This window comes from Podarcis raffonei, chromosome 15, assembly GCF_027172205.1.
Source record: "Podarcis raffonei isolate rPodRaf1 chromosome 15, rPodRaf1.pri, whole genome shotgun sequence".
Taxonomy (NCBI): Eukaryota; Metazoa; Chordata; class Lepidosauria; order Squamata; family Lacertidae; genus Podarcis; species Podarcis raffonei.
Window position 1 is genome coordinate 44,742,481 of NC_070616.1, and position 21,446 is coordinate 44,763,926.

Here is a 21,446-nt window from a genome sequence, read left to right on the forward strand (position 1 = left end):
ACTATCTGCATCACTTATTCTGGTTTTTCTCATCATAAAAGTCTAAAGACATTTTGTGCGATGCTTAAAGGCTTTGCTTTCAACCCTCTGAGCAGCGTGTGGGGAGGCCAGCAAGCATGTTGGCCACCAGGCATTCTCATTATATTTTCAGGGACAGGTATGCTTGGGCTGCAACTCCCCATCAGACCAATCCAGCATGGGCAATAGCCAGGGATGATAGAAGTTTTTAGTCCAGCAAGGCTGCCCTAGGCTGTCCTCTCCCTGCCAGCCTGGTCTGAAGCTGTGCCCTGTTGGGATGGAGATATTGTGGATAGAGCTAATATGTGCCAGCTTGACCCTCCCTACGCCAATTTATTTGGAATGTCCAAAGGGAGCTAAAGAAAAGCAAGGAAGTAGAAGAAAACTTGCTCAAGTATTACTTGCTTACTTGGAAGTAAGTCCTACTAAGTGAGGCCTACTCCCCAAGCACGTGTGCCCAAGACTGCAGCCATGTTTTGCTCTTTAGCAGGCATTGCCAACACACTTTGTAGCTGTCAAAATATTGCTCTTTTTCTCTTGTCAGCCCCCAAATTTAAAACGTGGAATTTCTCAAGAAGCTGAATTGCACCACGTCTTGATACCACCTTCTGCACTTTTTCTGCATCCCCCCAGGATCTCAGCATGCACATCACAGCCCTGGTCCTTTCTGCATGCACCGCATGTGCTCTGCTGCTGAGCCGTGGACCCCCATCCCAAATGAATAAATTAATCAAATTAATAATGTTGAAATGTAGCCCAAGGCTCAAGATGGGAGATGTTTCAGGATTGTGCACCTTAACTCCCTGCTCTTTTAAAGGGAGAGAAGAGACTTACACATTGCTTTTTCCTTGTGAATACATGCAAAATAATTATTAAAAGAGATTTATGCTGGAAAAGTAGACTTTGTTGGAAACTATGAAAATTCATTTGAATGAATGGAAGTAGTATTGAACCAGATGACCATTTGTCTTTTTCTTTGCTTACAAAAATGTATATTTGACCAATACCGTTCTATTGTGTTTTTCAAAATAAGTATTCCTTTGCACTAACTTGTACTTTAAACACGTGAGTACCTTGTCAAGTTTGCCAATAATTTCCTGGAAATCCTTGCCTGCTTTTAATAGGCAGAGGTCAGGTGGCTGCAAAGCATTGTGCTCCACTTCTTCCTCTGCTCCATTTCAATCTGCCCTACAACTTTGCTAAAAGAAAAAGTTGTTTGGTCTAGGTGAAATGTGTGTAAATACAACAGGCTTCCTATATTGTGTTTGAAACACACGTGCCATGGGATTCTGTGCATTTTTACTCTGAAGCAAATTCCACTGCATTCCACAGAGTAAGTATGTGTAGCATTGTAGTCTTAATTTGAAACCCTGTTGGTTTCTTTTAGTGGACTTTACTTATCATGTAGGTATGCTTAGACAGGAACATCAGGGAGAAGAGCCCTGAAGCCAGAATCCCCCTCCAGGTGTTGTTGGACTCTGGCTCCCACCAGTCCCAACCAGCATGGCCAGTGGTCGGGGTGGTGGGAGATTTGGTCAAAAACACCTGGAGGGTGCCAGGTTGAGGAAGGCTGCCTTGAGCACAGGACACTCAGTCCTCTGTGTGTTTACTTTGAAATACAACTTCAGTAGGGCTCACTCCCCACCTAAGTTTGCATAGGATTGGTGGCCCTCGCCCTGCACTCCTAAGCACACAACCTTCAGGGAAGCCTCACTGAAGTCAATGCAACCTCCTGAGTAAACCTGATCAGGACAGGATCAACATGTTACAGCTTGCCCTTGCCTTTTCTTGAATCTATAGATTTAATGTGAAGCAAGAACATTGGGGCTAGAAATTCCAGCTATGTTGCTGTTAATAAATTGAAATTTGTTGTTGTTGTTGTTTAGTCGTTTAGTCGTGTCCGACTCTTCGTGACCCCATGGACCAGAGAACGCCAGGCACCCCTGTCCTCCACTACCTCCCGCAGTTTGGTCAAACTCATGCTGGTAACCTCGAAAACACTATCCAACCATCTCATCCTCTGTCGCCCCCTTCTCCTTGTGCCCTCCATCTTTCCCAGCATCAGTGTCTTCTCCAGGGAGTCTTCTCTTCTCATGAGGTGGCCAAAGTACTGGAGCCTCAGCTTCACGATCTGTCCTTCCAGTGAGCACTCAGGGCTGATTTCATTAAGAATGGATGCGTTTGATCTTCTTGCAGTCCATGGGACTCTCAAGAGTCTTCTCCAGCACCATATTTCAAAAGCATCAATTCTTCGGCGATCAGCCTTCTTTATGGTCCAGCTCTCACTTCCATACATCACTACTGGGAAAACCATGGCTTTAACTATACGGACCTTTGTTGGCAAGGTGACGTCTCTACTTCTCAAGATGCTGTCTAGGCCTGTCATTGCCCTTCTCCCAAGAAGCAGGCGTCTTTTAATTTCGTGGCTGCTGTCACCATCTGCAGTGATCATGGAGCCCAAGAAAGTAAAATCTCTCACTGCCTCCATTTCTTCCCCTTCTATTTGCCAGGAGGTGATGGGACCAGTGGCCATGATCTTCGTTTTTTTGATGTTGAGCCTCAGACCATATTTTGCGCTCTCCTCTTTCACCCTCATTAAAAGGTTCTTTAATTCCTCCTCACTTTCTGCCATCAAGGTTGTGTCATCTGCATATCTGAGGTTGTTGATATTTCTTCCGGCAATCTTAATTCCAGCTTGGGATTCATCCAGCCCAGCCTTTCGCATGATGTATTCTGCATATAAATTAAATAAGCAGGGAGATAAAATACAGCCTTGTCGTACTCCTTTCCCAATTTTGAACCAATCAGTTGTTCCATATCCAGTTCTAACTGTAGCTTCTTGTCCCACATAGAGATTTCTCAGGAGACAGATGAGGTGATCAGGCACTCCCATTTCTTTAAGAACTTGCCATAGTTTGCTGTGGTCGACACAGTCAAAGGCTTTTGCATAGTCAATGAAGCAGAAGTAGATGTCTTTCTGGAACTCTCTAGCTTTCTCCATAATCCAGCGCATGTTTGCAATTTGGTCTCTGGTTCCTCTGCCTCTTCTAAATCCAGCTTGCACTTCTGGGAGTTCTCGATCCACGTACTGTTTGAGCCTTCCTTGTAGAATTTTAAGCATAACCTTGCTAGCGTGTGAAATGAGTGCAATTGTGCGGTAGTTGGAGCATTCTTTGGCACTGCCCTTCTTTGGGATTGGGATGTAGACTGATCTTCTCCAATCTTCTGGCCACTGCTGAGTTTTCCAAATTTGCTGGCATATTGAGTGTAGCACCTTAACAGCATCATCTTTTAAAATTTTAAATAGTTCAGCTGGAATACCATCACTTCCACTGGCCTTGTTATTTGCAGTGCTTTCTAAGGCCCATTTGACTTCACTTTCCAGGATGTCTGGCTCAAGGTCAGCAACCACACTACCTGGGGTGTACGAGACATCCATATCTTTCTGGTATAATTCCTCTGTGTATTCTTGCCACCTCTTCTTGATGTCTTCTGCTTCTGTTAGGTCCTTACCACTTTTGTCCTTTATTATGGTAATCTTTGTACGAAATGTTCCTTTCATATCTCCAATTTTCTTGAACAGTTCTCTGGTTCTTCCCATTCTGTTGTTTTCCTCTATTTGTTTGCATTGCTCGTTTAAGAAGGTCTTCTTGTCTCTCCTTGCTATTCTTTGGAAATCTGCATTCAATTTCCTGTATCTTTCACTATCTCCCTCGCATTTTGCTTGCCTTCTCTCCCCTGCTATTTTTAAGGCCTCGTTGGACAGCCACTTTGCTTTCTTGCATTTCCTTTTCATGGGGATGGTTTTCGTTGCTGCCTCCTGTACAATGTTACGAGCCTCCATCCATAGTTCTTCAGGCACTCTGTCCACCAAATCTAAATCCTTAAACCTGTTCGTCACTTCCACTGTGTATTCATAAGGGATCTGACTTAGATTGTATCTTACCGGCCCAGTGGTTTTTCCTACTTTCTTCAGTTTAAGCTTGAATTTTGCTATAAGAAGCTGATGATCTGAGCCACAGTCAGCTCCAGGTCTTGTTTTTGCTGACTGTATAGAGCTTCTCCATCTTTGGCTGCAGAGAATATAATCAATCTGATTTCGATACTGCCCATCTGGTGATGTCCATGTGTAGAGTCGTCTCTTGTGTTGTTGGAAAAGCGTATTTGTGATGACCAGCTTGTTCTCTTGACAGAACAGACAGGCCTTTGCCCTGCTTCGTTTTGATCTCCAAGGCCAAACTTGCCAGTTGTTCCTTTTATCTCTTGCCTCCCTACTTTAGCATTCCAATCCCCTATAATGAGAAGAACATCCTTCTTTGGTGTCACTTCTATAAGGTGTTGTAAGTCTTCATAGAATTGGTCCATTTCAGTTTCTTCAGCACCAGTAGTTGGTGCATAAACTTGGATTACTGTGATGTTAAAAGGTCTGCCTTGGATTCGTATCGAGATCATTCGATCATTTTTGAGATTGCATCCCAGTACAGCTTTCGCCACTCTTTTGTTGACTATGAGGGCCACTCCATTTCTTTTATGGGTTTCTTGCCCACAGTAGTAGATGTGATGGTCATCCGAACTGAATTCGCCCATTCCCGTCCATTTTAGTTCACTGATGCCCAGGATGTCAATACCTATTCTTGCCATCTCATTTTTGACCACCTCCAACTTACCTAGGTTCATGGTTCTTACATTCCAGGTTCCTATGCAATATTTTTCTTTACAGCATTGGACTTTCCTTTCGCTTCCAGGCATATCCGCAACTGAGCGTCCTTTCGGCTTTGGCCCAGCCGCTTCATCAGCTCTGGATCTACTTGTACTTGCCCTCCGCTCTTCCCCAGTAGCATGTTGGACGCCTTCCGACCTGAGGGGCTCATCTTCCAGCGTCATAACTTTTATATGCCTGTTGTCTTTGTCCATGGAGTTTTCTTGGCAAGGATACTGGAGTGGCTTGCCGGTTCCTCCTCCAGGTGGATCACGTTTGGTCAAAACTCTCCACTATGACCTGTTCATCTTGTGTGCCCTGCTCGGCGTAGTTCATAGCTTCTCTGAGTTCTTCAAGCCCCTTCGCCACGGCAAGGCAGTGATCCATGAAAGGGAATAAATTGAAATGGCAGCCATTAATCTTAGGCAGCTGAGCTCTAACATGCCATGCACTTGACTGGCTGTGCAGGGAACTTGGAAATGCATTGCTCTGTATTAGTAAGAGTTGGCAACAGCTTCTGGGGCTCCTCCAAAAGCCTGCTTCTCCCATGCCTAGATAGCACAGTTCTGAGCAGTTTTCCACTTAAGCCACACTTTCTAATATTATTATTTATTCAATTTGTATACCACCCTATACCCGCAGGTCTCAGAGCGGTTCACAACATAAAATCACAGTATAAAAACACAAAATACTGAATAAAAACAAAAAACAATCCAATAATCACCCACTTCCACAACACATTTTAAAAGGGCATCAGATGTCAGTCAGCCAAAGGCCTGATTAGAGAGGAATGTTTTTGCCTGGCGCCTGAAAGTGTAGAATGAAGGTGCCAGGCAGACCTCCCTGGGGAGAGCATCCCACAAATGGGGAGCCACTGCAGAAAAAGCCTGTTCTCATATTGCCACCCTCTGGACCTCTTGTGGAGGAGGCAGCTAGGTTCATCCATTCTGACACAACCTTACAAAGGGCTGCTTATGACTTTGTGGAAAGCATGGCCTCCATGGGGCTGTCCCTGAATAAGTTTCTGAACCCCTCAGTGTTTTGAATCCATTGTGCAAGCTCTACTGCATGTGACTCAGAGCAGAGGTGCTTAATAGGAGATGGCCTCTCTACACCCATGATGAGGACAATCCACACCCTAACATTCTCCTTTGAAAGCCTTGCTGAAATGCTAGAATCCGCAAAGACTTCAACATCTCCTTTCACTTGGGCAGCTTGTTTCGGAGGGACCTTTTCACAAAGGACCCCTTGACTTTCAACTGCCTCACCTATAGCTTAAAAGGGTCAGCCAGATAGATCCTTCTGGGAATCTTACCAGGAAGGAGTCACAAAGGTGATGGATAACTCCAACTGCTCCTGTATTTGAAGACTTCATTTAGCTCTCAAGACCATGATTACCCAGTTTCCTTTTGAAAACCCCTAAGCCAGTCTTATGGCAGTGGGCCTCATCTATTATTATTTTTCATACTGTGTGGAAAAGTAATTTCTTGTGTCTGGCTGAGCCAGAGGAGAGAAATTTCCCTTGCCTATAAGGTTGCAGGCCTAGGCTCCACTTTTACGAGAGAGCAAGCCCATTGAATTCAACAGGACTGCCAAGTAAACGTGTTTAAAATCACATGATGGTGCTGCTTGCTTTGCATCTGTGGAACTGTCACTTGGTCCAGAATCTGCCTAAACCAAAATGCTTGGATGTGATCCTGTTGAAGCAAATCCAAGTTATTTGTATTAATTTAGGCTACAGATGGATGAAGTTGTAATAATTTTTCTCTCCTTGCCAAGCATCCACCCAGTGGGTTCAAGGAAAAAGCAAACCAATCCATCATCAAAACTGTGTTTTCTTGTTTTATTAAGAAAAAAGTTTTGGAACTGTTTGTACATTTAGCTATGGGACTCCCACTAATAACTCTCAGATGTGAATTGTGCTCCTGTAGAAAGAGTACCGGTAATTTTTTTTCTCTGAGCAAAATTTATATGGTACAGTTGCTTGATCCAAACAAGTAATTGGGGATAACTGTTTTAATAAAACAGAATGAACATTTTAATGTGTTTTTCTTCCTGCCCTGGCTGTATGGAGTAATTTAAGATGTCATTACTTTTTAAATCATGCAAATTATAAATTAGTATTTTCCTGCTTAGCAGCGACAACAACTGGTTATGTAACCACTCCAAGAGGGTGCAGGGTATGTAGTTTACATGAGGGCTATTTACCAAGCACAGTCTTTGGTTCGGACCCTGATTCAGCATTTCAGAAAAGAGCTCAATTCAGTCCGAAGTGCAACTTGCAGTCTGAATACCAGTTCAGAAAAGCAATGCTTTGTGCCTTCCCTAATTCACTATTGTGTGTCGGGGGGGGGGGGCTATCCAGTTTTAAAACAATGGAATGCCTCCTGTTCTCTTATTTGTTCTACATCAATATCCCACCTTTGGAGGTAGAACAAAGGATGGGACTTTCATCTCTGCAAAGTAGGCCACATTTAGTGAACACAAAGGTCACCTCTCCATCCTCCAGGCAAGCAAGAGGGATCATCACAGTTCAAGGACACCTTCCAGCTGCCCAAAAGAACTCCCAGGGCTGGAAAGGGGGTCAGCCTGGGACGGAGAGTCCGGAGGGCCACATTTGGCCCCAACGCCCGAGGTTCCCCACTCCTAAGGTAAAATGATATCAAGGGTATCTCCTTCACCGAATCCTTGAAAATTGCTGGTGGTCTTGATCATGGCAGGCCCTTTAATAAACTCCCCCCCCCCAATAAAAAAACATACATTAATTGTATTTTAAAAACCAAAATCTTGCCTTTATATTGAGAAAGTTAAAAGCAATTTTATTTTCTTCAGCACTGGCAACATGAAAAAAAGGTGTGCTGTATTGTGGAAAGTGAGGGCCCAAGCCAAGCCACTGAAAAAGGACCCTTAATTTGTTGGTTCTCAAACTTTTTTCTCTGGTCCACACTTTCAGGAAAAAAATTGCTCACGCCACACTCAACTTTTTACTGATAAGACATTGGGAAACAAAAAGAAACAACAACCAGCAGTGCTTGATTTATAACACAGTACACGACTACTTTATAATATGATAATGGGGGATATACCCCCCCCATATCATACCACACTGAAATGTTCAAGGATTTGATTGTCCTTGAATCTTCCGCCCAACTTGCCATCCTCTCCACACCCTTGAGAACCACTGTTTTAACTGGTAAAATGCTAGGGGGGTGGGAAGAGTCTACTTATTCTGGGCCCAGAGAGTCGCCTGCCTGAGGCCACTTTGACCTCCACTGGCTTACCAGTGCAGGGCCAAGCATCAGGGCCTTTCCATGGGCCACCTCAAAAAGGGTTCCAGACCACACAACATCGGTGGACTAGAATTTAAGGTCTGATCTAGACAATCTTCCCCAAGCCCTTTGCTGTGCCAGGTGCCTAATTGCGGTTAGTTTGACTACAAACTGTGCTAATCATCACTATAGCGCCTTATTTTCTTGCCCTGCAGTTTCCATCCTTGAGAAAGTGATCAGGAGTGGAGTCGACAGGAAAATCAACACTAAGGCGTATCTTTTCCCCCTGTGCAAAACAACCTACACTCATATTTAAGAAATCTACACATTTTCTAAAACGATGTGCTTGACCCTGGAATGAATGAATATATTCAGCATTTCGCTTTATGTTTTGGACAGTGCGCGCAGCCGGCGCCCCCTCCTGCGATCGCGCCCCGAGGGCCTCCCTTTCCCCGCCCGCCCGGGCTATAAGGCGCCGTCGGCGCGGCCGTCGAGCAGAGGTGGGCCCCTTCTTGGCCATGGCGGCTCCGCGGCTCCGCTGGCTGCTGGGGGCGCTGCTGGCCGTGGCGGCCGCCCCGTCGCCGCCCTGCCCGCCGACGTGCGAGCCGGAGCGCTGCCCCGGGCGTTCGGCGCTGGCCTGCTCGGCGGCCGGCGGGGAGCTGCGGCCCGACCGCTGCGGCTGCTGCTGGGAGTGCGCGGGCGGGGAAGGGCAGCCGTGCGCCCCGGGCGGGCGCTGCGCCCGCGGACTCGCCTGCCGGAGGCCGCCGGGCGGAGGCGGCGCGCGCGGCACCTGCTCGTGCGCCGAGTCCCCGCTGGCCGTGTGCGGCAGCGACGGGCTCACGTACCGGAGCCTGTGCCACCTGCGCGCTGAGAACCAGCAGGCCGGCCGTCGGAGGGAGCTGCCTGTCATCGCCGTCCAGAAGGGCGGCTGCGGAGAAAAAGGTGCGCAACCCGGCGAGATGCCCGCGCTGGGAGAGCTTTCAAAGCGGCAGTCGGGTTGGCCGAGGAGGGAGAGCCGGCAGCCTCCCAGGCAATCTACCTGGGAAGGCCAGCTGCCGGGGAGACGCAGCCGCAGGGCGGGGAGCTGCTGCCCGGCGGCGGGTTGTTCTCGGGGGCAACCCGAGGCTGGACTGTCGGCAGATCATCTCCCGACTGAGCCTTACGCTTCTCAGCGGAGTCCGCTCCCGGCTTCAGCCACTCGCGAACAAGTGCAGAGTCCTCAGAAGAGGAACGTCTGTGAAGCCATTTGGGGGACTGGCGGCTGAATTTATGGATGGATTGCTTGAGGTGACGTCGTCTCAGCTGCTGAGCCCCAAGTTAGAATTTTGGGCTCCTCTTTTCCTGCAAATGCTAGAAGTGAATTCTTAGCTTATTCAAATGTTGCAAAAAGGAAGGAATCTGTCCCTATGAACTGACTCCCTTAGGAAGCTGTTCTAGAAGTTTGCACTTTTCCTCTAGTTAACCCAAGGTTGCCTGCAGCAGCCTTCTACCCAGGTACTCTTCAGAGTTTGGCACAGGTATTACAATTCCCATCAGCTAGGATAGTTCATGGCTAGGGATGAGGGGAGTTGCAATCCAATAAAATCTGGTCCACTTTGATCCTTTCTGCATACACTTTATGTGTCCTTTGTGTATTTCTTTTGTGTCAGGTGCAGACTCTAGACTGTAGAGCAGGCAATCTCAATCCATGGTCTATGGACCACACTTGGTCTGCAAACTTCATCCAGGTGTTCTGTGACATGTCTGGCTTTGTGGCTGAACATGGGAGATGGCACATTTATTGTAGTGCATATTAATCTTTAATCTTCATATTATTAATTGTAATACAGTTAAATACAATGTACATTACAGTTGCTGCAACAGACAGAAAAATCATTAAATGATTTTTAAGTGGTCCATGAGGTGGGGCTGGGGTGGAGTTTGGGAACCTCTGCTGTAGAGCAGGGGAGAGTGGATCTATCAATAGCCTTGTAGTGATTTACAGTAGGTAAGCAAGACTCCTCTCAGCTCCTTAATTTTGAAAGAAAGCAGCTGTAGCGGAAAACCAGGAGTGGCTTTTCATGTGACAGGACTGAAAACAAATGCCTGGGCTAAGCATATGCCCAGAGGCCCCTTGCTCCATATTTCTAAGAATATGTTGCCATTCCGCTGCTCTCTTGCATCTTGCTCCAGCTAGAGGCTCTCTGGGATCCAGTATAAAAACAAAATAGATCCTGCCAGTCTGAAGTTTGCCTGTCCCCGCTTGCAGAGCATGTTGAGATCCAACTTTGTATTGGACAAGTGCCAGACACATCCCTTGCTTCACAGGTCTTGTGGACCCCAACAGTCTGCGGTACAAGTTCAACTTTATTGCTGACGTGGTGGAGAAGATTGCTCCTGCCGTCGTGCACTTGGAACTCTTCCGCAGGTAAGCTCCATTAGTTAGAGGGAGAAATTAGCCACTTGTCTGCCCATTAACTTTTTTTGCAGAGGTTATTCCTTGGTCAACTGTGGCGCTATAGGAGCTGCCTCTCCCAGCTCTTTAAAGCAGGCATAGGCAAACTCGGCCCTCCAGATGTTTTGGGACTACAACTCCCATCATCCCTAGCTAACAGGACCAGTGGTCAGGGATGATGGGAGTTGTAGTCCCAAAACATCTGGAGGGCTGAGTTTGCCTATGCCTGCTTTAAAGCCAGGAGCTTCAGCCAAAGTAGTGAATGAGGCCATTTTCAGCCTGGGGGAAGGGTGGTCTTGTGTGGCAATGCTTAAGACATAGTCACCACGGCTTGCACACTTTTGTTTTATTTTATTACAGCAGCATATTGAACCTTGGTCACTTGGTTTAAGAAATCTTGGTCAGTTCATCATATGAGTTTTAAATGATTAATGAATCAATTGAATCTGCATACATTTGTTTGTAAATAAAAACAGTTTTTGAATAATGTAACCATATTTTAAACAATGCATGGTTGTGTGGCAGCAGGGCACCATGCAATGTGAGAGAGAATGCCTTTTCTAATATGGCCATTGGGGTTTTTAGAAATCAGAAACCATCAATTTTTTAAAAAAAGTTTCCCAGTTCAGAGGCACCTTTCCAGTCAGTACAAATATTATTTTTAATCAATTAATCCATCTGATTGCTCAGCAAAGCCTGCAAAGTGCAACTAAGCTATGTAATATGAAGGCACTTGATTGAGGCTGCAACACTAACTGCCTAGTGATTCCTGCTGGAGGGTTTTAGGAGATGGTGGAGGTGCCCTCTGCCAGCAGAAAAGCACTGCCTTGGTGTGGCCCCTGAGAAAGAGCTCGAGAGCTTCAAACTGGGCATTTGAAGGGCAAGGCAGAGCTGATGATGGTGGATCTCCGTAATCCGAAGTAAATCCATTCCTCTCAGGCCGCACCAGCATGGAGCTGGTGTAATTAATTTCTCTCCATTGCCCTCAAATGAGGATGGATGGGAATTAATTAAATTTTACTGATATGTTATCTTCCACCTAGAAGAGCTTTTGACATGGAAATAGATCCACTGCTTGATTTTAGGATTACTAAGCAATTTGAAGCCAAATATTTCCATTAGCTGACTGCCCTGATTAAAGCTTGGCTTAATTTTTATTTGAGTTATTGTCTGATAGGATATAGTATAGTCAGAAGTACTATGCATGGATAACTTAGGAGCAGATCTGAAACAGCTTTCAATGGGCATAATGTCATAATCAATGGGCTTAAGCATATAGTTTAGTACAGTGGTACCTCGGGTTAAGTACTTAATTTGTTCCGGAGGTCCATTCTTAACCTGAAACTGTTCTTAACCTGAAGCACCACTTTAGCTAATGGGGCCTCCACTGCCACTGCGCTGCCGGAGCACAATTTCTGTTCTCATCCTGAAGCAAAGTTCTTAACCCGAGGTACTATTTCTGGGTTAGCGAAGTCTGTAACCTGAAGCATATGTAACCCGAGGTTCCACTGTATTGGATTATGACCAAAGTCTTGTTTAGCTCCAGAAGACCCCATCAGCCACCTGGAGACTCAACTTGGGACCTTCTGCAAGCAAAACATGTACCTGGTCACTGAGCTGCATCACTTCCCTTTATTTTCTTGTTTTTATATCAAACTTTGAACTATTGAGTGGTACAAACATGGATGTTATATGGGAATTAGTTAGATTTGCAGAAGCTCATATGCCTAAAGAGCTTTCCTCTTAAATATGATTTGCAGTGTGAAGGTCATACTCCTCTCCTTTCCTCTCCTCTCCTCTCCTTTCCTCTGCTGTCTTGTATGGAAAGTTTGTTGTTGTTAATATTTATTTATTTATACATACACACATACATTACATACATACCCCGCCCATCTGGCTGGATTTCCCCAGCCACTCTGAGTGGCTCCCAACAGAATATTTAAAAAGCGATAAAATATCAAACATTAAAAACTTCCCTAAACAGGGCTGGCTTCAGGTGTTTTTGGTACCTTTTTGTATTTTGTTAATCAAAAGCTAAAGAGTAGGACAGATACAGTATTTGCAGAGCAGGCTCTTCCCTTCCAGCATAAGCCTAGATTTGTCCTGATTTTGCAAGTTTCTGCAATGTGCAGACCTTCCAGCAAGATGAAAGATGCTGGGTGAAATGTGTGCGTCTTGCTTTTCCTCCTGGACAGGCCAAACAGTTTTTAAAACACATGGTATGTTTGGTCGTGTTTTTTTTTTCATGCATTCAGCTTTCACCTCATGCTATTTTCTTACTTTTTTTTAAAAAAAGCAAACATTTTTATGGATGTTGCAAAATTGTTATGTAACATAGGTATGTTGGTGGCATGACAGATGCTGGCCAGTCAGACTCCTGCATTGCTCGCTTTTTCCCATTGAAGTGGATATGTTTCTACCTCATACTGTACTTGCCCAAAGCTTGTCACAGGGAAGGAAAGGTTACATTTGGACTGATTTGTTGGCAGGGTAAACAGTCTCACTGCTCTAAACATGCTATATCTCCAGCCTCATTGCTCAGACCTTTGTTTTTACCTGTTTTAAACATGCGTTAATTTTATTTTTAATTGTATTAATCTGTTGCTGGGCTTTGAGAGGAAGGGTGGGATACAAATTGAAATGATAAATGAATGAATGCAGATTTTGTGGCTAGCGGTAGTGAATTTGTCTTTGTGTGACCCTGTGGCAGGTCACCTTACACAAACAAAGAAGTCCTGGTATCCAGCGGTTCGGGCTTCATTGTGTCCGAGGATGGCCTGATCCTCACCAACGCCCATGTTCTCACCAACAAGCATAGGATCAAAGTGGAGCTCCAGAATGGCCACCAGTTTGATGCCAAGGTGAAAGATGTTGACCACAAACTGGACATCGCCCTGATCAAAATAGACCCCCAGGTGAGAACGGCTTTGTTTCTCAGCAGGACAAGAAACCCCCAAGGCTCAGACTCTTTCTTGTCATATTACAGTGGTGTAAAGAGGGTGGCAGAATTCATTCCATAAACTGGGCTGGTATTTGAGAGAGCAGAATCGAAGAAGGCCACTACAACTGCTGCCTCTCAAGCCTGCCGGTCCACACACTAGCTACTTATGGGCAGGAAGAAACAATGGTAGCTTCTCTGCCTACAAACTAGCCTGAATTGCCACAGGGGACCAGGTGAGTGACCCCTTTAAAAAATAAAAACCATATTTTAAACCCTGTGCAGATGGCCCTCCCAGTCCTCCTGCTGGGCAAGTCCTCTGAGCTGCGTCCTGGGGAGTTTGTGGTGGCTCTGGGCAGCCCTTTCTCCCTGCAAAACACTGTGACAACGGGAATTGTGAGCAGCACGCAGAGAGATGGGAAGGAGCTTGGCCTTAAGGACTCCGACATGGAATACATCCAGACTGACGCCATTATAAATGTAAGAGACTCGGGGTGGGGGGAGACGCTCCTCCAGCTCAAATGGGGCAGTCAGTAGCATTGCTGCCAGGAAGTTTGGTGAAGTTTTGGTTTGCCATTCTTCTTGGGTTTCTCCTTCTGTCTTGCATGCATGCCCGCCTTCTCTTTGATCTTGCAGTGGGTAGAAATGTATGAGGAGGGATTCTTTGAGGCTTGGGGAACCTCTAGCCTCCAAGCCAAATTTGGCCCCTGAGTTTCCCTCAAAACCACACTCCCCTGCCCCACCTCAACGTCATAATAACTGTAGGACTGCCAACATGCCATTGGGAGCCTTAAAGGGTGCTTCTGATAGTTCCTTGGAAAAGAGGCTTGTCGTTTGCACCAGTCAGCCGGTTGCCAGTGACAGCCTGCCCAATCCACGGGGAGCTCCATAGCGCAGCCAAGCCCTGCCAGGAAATGGAGCTTGAAGCAGCACAAATCACCTGATTGGCAGCTACTTCAAGCCTGCTGAGACCAGTGGGGACCCTGCCCAAGGGGGGCTTCAAGTCAGCACCAATCAGCAGTAACTTCAAGCAATGCTTGCTTGGCCTTTGAGTTTTCATGGTTGTACAATTTGCCGTGCTGCAAGAGAAAAATGGGTCCTCTGACATTGTGTCATGTTGACAAGCAAGTGCGGCCCTGCCAGGGATGGGGGATCTGTTCTGACCCACTTGGATATTCAGGCAGGCACATCTTTACATATACATTTTTGCTTCTTTGAAATGTGTTTGTCAGGGACCTTAAGTTCTATAGGAGAAACTGTTTCCATGAGTGCACAGAAGCACAGGTGGGGCCAGGGGTGGGAGCAGATGGTTGAGAAGCTGAAGCCAAGTCAGTCAGAGGCTGGGGCTTTTTTAGAGAGTGACTTAACACACTACAAACCTAAGAAAATTCTGATGATTGTAGGCAAAATGGGCTGTAAACTCTTTGGAAGCGCATTGGCAAATGTTCCATCACCTGTGAATTCTGTAAGAAGTGGATTTGGAATGCATTGATTAACCCCCTCTTCAATTCTGTTCTCTTTTGCAGTACGGAAATTCTGGAGGGCCATTGGTAAACCTGGTAAGATATTATTTTATTGTTTCTCACCTCTCATTTTTGTCTAAACTTAAAGTGTGTTTTTCTTTATCATTCTTCCACTAGCCACTATCTGTATTTTTTTGTGTGTATTTAAAAAAAAATACATTTATAGAGGAAATAATGTGATAAGAGAAAAAAGGTGTGAAAGGGGATGGAAATCCTTCCATTTGGCCACAGCAGCTGCTCTCTTTCCATTAGGATGGTGAAGTCATTGGAATGAACACCCTGAAGGTCACAGCCGGCATCTCCTTTGCCATCCCCTCTGATCGAATCCGCCAGTTCCTGGAAGATTATCACAATCGCTACATGAAAGGTAATAGGAAGCCTGTTTCTTGTTTTGTGAGGTAGGGCTCCCACGCAGACACTCCCTGTAGGCAGTAGAAATGGCTGTAACTCAGCGGGAGAGCAACTGCTTTGCACCCCAGGATCAATTGCCAACATCTCCAGGCAGAGCAGGTAGACTCTTCTCTGAATCCCTGGAAAGGAGATTCCCACTTTCTTATGAATAGACGTGTTTTTAAGTCTATCAGAGAACCTTCTGTCTAGTTCACACAATCCCTCTGTCCTTTTTTTGAGTGCAGAGCAGGGGAACACCTGCTTGTTTAGGCCTTTGTGTACACAGAGAAAGAGAGGGGGCCAGACCCAACCTGTCCTTTCTTTTCATGACTTTGTTGAGAATGCTTCTAACTCTCATGTCTCTCTAGGGAAGATCAGACCCAAGAAAAAATACCTGGGACTCCGAATGCTCCCTCTCACTTTCAAGTAAGTCTTCAGTCCCACATCCCTGTCTTTCACCTGTGTGGCTCCCGCCTGGCCTCTGTGTTAGGCCAAGTTCATGTTAGTATTGCATGACTGAAGCCCCCCCCCCCCAATAAAGTTATTTGAGTACTCATTTGCCAGTGGTCACTCAGGACCTGTTCTGTAACCTGCCCCTTAAACCATTATTTCCTACCTAGTTCCTAAAACAGCTTAAGTGGGAAACTTAATATTTGCTCAATAGGTAGAACTTGGGGAAATGTTGATGGTGGTGATGTCCTCAGTGTTCCTCTTTCAAGCTGCAGTAGGGCACCCCACCTCCCCAGACAAATTCAAACTAGTGAAGGGTGTGCAGTCTCCTCACACCCACCACCAATGCCCATGTATTGTCCCCTGCTGGCAGGAATGTTCCCTGGCAGCACTATCACCAGTTGTGGGGGGAGGGGTTGGGGGAGGCCATGGCTTGTTATACTCACCTCAGTTGTGCTGCTAAACACCTACAGTGTTTTGATTAGATTTGGGATTTCTGCATTTAGTGGGTAGACCACCTGATTGACTATACTGTCCTGATCTCTTCGCCTTAGTCTCATCCGTGAACTGAGACGGCGGGACAGGGATTTCCCAGACCTGAGCTCGGGTGTCTACGTCTACGAAGTGATTCAAGGAACAGCAGCTGCAAGGTAAAATATTAATTTCTACCCACCCATATACTATTGGGATTGGTCACAAAGTAAGACTGCTTGCCTTGCTTCTCTGGGAATGTTTCTGATTTAGAAATGCTGCTCTCACACACACTTTCTCTGCAATGATAGTACGGTGCTACCCAAGTTCTTGCAGAAAATGTTAAAAAACAAAAACAAAACTGCAGCACAGAACTGGATCTTGGCCACAGGGGCACACCTGTGCTATAAGTCAGCTTTGTTCAGCACCCCCCCCCCCATATTTCATGCATTGATTTAAGTCCCTCAAACCCAGTAGTGAACTATGTTTTAATAACAGCATAACGGTGTATGTTGTGTTACCTGCATTAAACACTGGACATATTGCAAAGCAAGTGCCCTGCTGTTTAATTCAGCAACATCGGGGGGGGGGGGCTATGATTCTCCACACCTGCTGGAAGCCCTACTCAAGAGATAGACAGGGGCAGCTGATGTTTGAAGAGTGCACTCTGGCTTTGAACCAGTGCAGCGCTTAGCCAAGGCTGGCTGCAGCGTTTGTTATGGTGGTTCAGGTTGTGAATAAGGGTCAAGCACATTCTTGAAGAGGTAAAAGCCATCCTAGGCAAGTGGTACCAGTCCTCACCAGGCTGCTCTGTTTGCCTATCTGAGCAGAGGCACAAAATGTCATCCCTTCAAACTTTATTATGAGGGGGTCTTGCTGAAGCCAGTGAGTGAGCTGTTATTGCATCCAATTCCCTGTTCCCCATGGGATTAAAAGAGAGAGAAACACTATATTCTTTATGAAGATTTGTACAGAGGTGCATTTACTAAACTGTTTGCATAACCATGGCTCACACGAGTCTTCTGGGAGCAGGAATAATTAGATAGGAAATAGCCCAGGGACAGCCTACCCACTTAGACCCCTCTGTGAATGTTAATCCCCAAGGCGGGCAGGAAACTAGGGCAGACTGAGGCAGCTGTAGAAGAGTTCCCTGTAGAGAGGATGTCTTAACAGCCTGCAGGTGTTTTGGACAACAGCTTCCCATCAGTACCAGCTGCTGGAGGAGATGTAATCCAAAACATCTGGAAGACACTGGGCTGGGGAAGGCTGCTGTACAGAGAAAGGCCTGAGTGAAGATCACAAAGTGTGCAAACTATGTTTCCAACCTTAGAACAAACTTAAGGTGGTTTTACAGTAACACTTTTAAAGCAAAATTAAAACAAAACCTAATAATCTGGATGTACACTAGGCTGGGCAATATGTTGATATATCAGCCAAAACCAGTTTGAAGTTCATTGTGTTGTTCCATATTTGAGCTGGCAATAGATTGCGAATCACAATGTGTGTAAGGGCTAGGCAATAACTCACCAACTAAACATCACGCTAGCTCACCAGCTAAACACGTGTTATCAATGTCCTGGCAACTGCTACTACTTAGGGGACTAAAACAGATAAATGGCAATATTTTCGATCATCACACATACAGTTTCAGCAGCAGGCAAGCCAAAATACATCCAAATGAGACTTTTGGTTTTGGGCTTGGCTACCAAATGATGGCACTCAGGACACTCCAAAGTACGGTGATGAGTCATAGTGAATACAAAAAATCTGGGACTGCCAGCAGGCCTGCTAGGAGACAGAAACAGCTTGCCATGACCGCAGTACATGTCAGCAATAGTGGTGACAACCTGCAAGGCCTCACAGTGGCGGCACAATCAGTAGTAGTCTGCAAGCCCTCATGGCGACAACGGGAGAGGGCAGAAGTAGCAGTGGCATCTTGCAAGGTCTTGCAGCGGCAATGCATTGCACCAATAAGAGTGGCAGCCTGTGAGGCCTCATGGCAAGACCAGCAGTGGGGCTTGCAAGGCCTCGCCATGGTGGTAAGAAGTGGCGGTGGCCTGCAAGCTCTCCTGGCAGTAGTGGTAGGCGATGGCAGAAGCTGTGGCAGCCTGCCTTAATGAGGTCTTGCAGACCACCTCTGCTTCTGCCATCTTCTACCACAACTGCAAGGCCTCACAATACTGCTGCCACCTCACAGTACTACTGCCACCGCCATGACAAGGCCTTGCAGGCCATTGTCGCTTTTGCCTCTGCCACAAGGTCTTGCAGGTCACCACTACTGCAGCCACCGCAACAAGTCCTCGCAGGCTGCCACCGCTTCTGCTGCCACTGTCCAATACCACAGTGAGGCTTCACAGGCTGCTGATTATTGTGCCACTGCCAGGCTGCCACTGCCCCCCCCCCCCCCGATCGTTGATTCTGCCATTGCCAGGCTGCTGCTGCCGCTGCTGCCTCCTAGCAGGCCTGCTGGAAGTCCCAGAGTATTGGTATTCGCTATGACACATCACCAAACTTTGGATTGTTCTGATTACCACCATTTGGTAGCCAAGCCCAAAACCAAAAGTCTCATTTGGATGCATTCTGGCTTGCCTGCTGCTGAAAGTACCATGAGGTGAATACAGTGGTACCTTGGGTTACACGCTTCAGGTTACAGACTCCACTAACCCAGAAATAGTGCTTCAGGTTAAGAACTTTGCTTCAGGATAAGAACAGGAATCGTGCTTTGGCGGCGCGGCGGCAGCAGGAGGCCCCATTAGCTAAAGTGGTGCTTCAGGTTAAGAACAGTTTCAGGTTAAGAACAGACCTCCGGAATGAATTAAGTATTTAACCCAAGGTACCACTGTATAATGGTCAGGGGTCCCTTTACCTTTACCACTGTATAATTTATCAGTTTTAGAACCTTAAGTAGTAGCAGTTGCCAGGACATTGTCCTATTTGCCTCTGCGTAGTTCCTTCCTTTTTTGATACATCGATAAATCGCAATGTTTAGCTGGTGATGTATCACAATATTGAAAACCAGTTATCGCCCAGCCCTAGTGCACTCTCCTGGGGACAGATGTTGGGCAGCTGCTTCCACCCCAGGTGCTTGTCTGTCAAAATGTGACTGCATCTCACACGCTTTCTATGCTGAATTACAGGGACAGCTGTGATGCAGCCCTGAGGGCAGATGTTCATACAATTCCCTTTAGCCCAAAGAAGTTTTGTACTGACATCCAGTACTCTGAAAGCTTCCCATGTTGACATATGGCCACTAAAGGTGGTAAGGTCTCTCCTAAGATAGGAGTCCCTGCAGTGCTTCTTCCAAAGCAACCTGTGCTTCTTTTAGAAGTTATGTGTGCGGTAGGAGGAAGGGGCCAACCTGAAAGAGTACTTGATAAGGGGAAACTAACAGTTTGGCTACAATAAAAAGTAAGTGTGCCATAATCAAATGCTTCCTATATTTTAACATTTCTGTCTTTGGTTGCAGTGCTGGCTTGCAAGATGGTGATGTCATTATAGCAATTAATGGGAAAACAGTCACTTCAACCCGAGATGTAACAGACACTGTTCAAAACAGTGACACCCTCTCCATTGTTGTACGGCGAGGAAGCGAAGATCTCATTGTGACAGTTACACCTGATGAAATTGATTAAAAAAAGGTGCCCTCTGCAGAAAAAGTTTGTGTTGAAATCCTAAATTGCTGTATACTCTTATCAGAAACAGTTTAGGAAAGAACTGTACAAAGTGGAAACATACTTGTAGCTCTTAGTTTTCCAGTATGAACAAATCAAATATTTCAAATAGAAAATGGACAAACCATTTTCTTTCTTTTTTAAAAAAATACTCATTTAAGTGAGACAAAACAGTTAAGCAGGGGGTAGGAATTCCTTTCAATCACAGATCTCTGTAGGCTGAAGGTCACCTTGTGCAATGCCCCTACTACACACAAACAGAGATTTAACTCGACATCCCGTTTTCTAGTGGGCCAACTGAAGAGCTGAAGGTGTGCCAAATGTTGGAGGCTGCTTGCAATACAAGAATTAAGTTTAATACAGACCTATCCAGGTGCAGGGCTAGCAGGTGCCATTAAGGCCACTTCAGTCTTGAGATATTCCTTCCCAACACCATGAAGCAAAGGCAAAATATGATAGGTAAGTATCTCCTCCAAGGTGAGGAGATTAAGCACCTACTCTCCAAATCATGGGTAGGCAAACTAAGGCCCAGGGGCTGGATCCAGCCCAAACGCCTTCTCAATCCAGCCCGTAGACGGTCCGGGAATCAGCATGTTTTTACATGAGTAGAATGTGTCCTTTTATTTAAAATGCATCTCTGGGTTATTTGTGGGGCATAGAAATTTGTTCATCCCCCCCCCCAAAAAAATATAGTCCAGCCCCACAAGGTCTGAGGGACATTAGACCAGCCCCCTGCTGAAAAAGTTTGCTGACCCTTGCTCCAAGTGATAGTACTTGCCAATCTCTTGATGGGAACAAACAAGCTTTTCAGAATACCCATCCCCATGCCACTTCCACTCTAGAACATAATTTTTATAACAATTTCAAAACAAGATTAAAATAGTTACACATTTAAGTTTAAGATCTCCAAACTTTATTCTTACCCATCAGCTTTAAAAAAACCCTGCATCTGCTCAACATGGAAATACATTTTACATGCTGTTACTGAAAAGTACACATGCATTAACACACACACACACACACACACACCGCCAACCAGCCACAGGCCTGACCTACAGCATGGACTGATCATTAGTCACTAGAACATACTTAAATAGAGGTTAGGAAAGACTAATCAGGTGCTGCTGTCAGTCTAACACACTGAGAAGAGGCATTCTTCCTCATTAATTGCAATTTAAATTGTGGCTGATACTGAAAATAGTCCAATTCCCCTACTTTATTAAAATGAGCCAGCAAATGACCATTTGGGGAGGGCAGGGGCGGTTTACTACACTTGGGTTTCTCTGGCTTTGCAAAAACATTCTGAAGTTCTGCAATAAATTGGGCTTGACATTGCTAAATGTCAAGATAACTACTCCCCCACATCCCATCACAATATCAGATTAACAGAGAATGAGGAAGCAATCCTGAAGACTTCACGTCCTTTTACAAGAAAGGGAAACTTAAGGGAGCATTCTGTCTCATGTGGACCTGTGGGCCAACATTCTTATGGGAAAACAGTCCTGCCAGCGTGAGCTAAAATCAAACAAGAAAGTAACTTTTGCAGTTACATCAACTTCACTAGGTATTTTCAGCTAATATAG

At 45.8% G+C, this 21,446-nt stretch overlaps 1 protein-coding gene and 2 long non-coding RNA genes across 3 annotated transcripts; 2 read left to right on the forward strand and 1 right to left on the reverse strand.

Annotated features, from left to right (window-relative positions):
- The first annotated feature begins 242 nt into the window (after positions 1-242).
- LOC128402836 (uncharacterized) lies at positions 243-6,759 on the forward strand. Its single transcript, XR_008327783.1, has 2 exons — positions 243-1,889; positions 5,130-6,759. It is a non-coding gene; the product is annotated as an uncharacterized LOC128402836 (long non-coding RNA).
- A 1,745-nt stretch (positions 6,760-8,504) lies between these two features.
- On the forward strand, positions 8,505-20,255 carry HTRA4 (HtrA serine peptidase 4). Its single transcript, XM_053367822.1, has 9 exons — positions 8,505-8,928; positions 10,294-10,393; positions 13,131-13,335; positions 13,644-13,838; positions 14,885-14,917; positions 15,134-15,248; positions 15,640-15,697; positions 16,276-16,371; positions 19,659-20,255. Exons 1-9 carry the CDS (start codon positions 8,505-8,507, stop codon positions 19,822-19,824), a joined length of 1,392 nt encoding a protein of 463 aa, XP_053223797.1. The 3' UTR covers positions 19,825-20,255.
- On the reverse strand, positions 17,145-19,034 carry LOC128402958 (uncharacterized). Its single transcript, XR_008327818.1, has 2 exons — positions 18,411-19,034; positions 17,145-18,375 (listed from the first exon to the last, which is right to left on the reverse strand). It is a non-coding gene; the product is annotated as an uncharacterized LOC128402958 (long non-coding RNA).
- Positions 20,256-21,446: the final 1,191 nt, after the last annotated feature.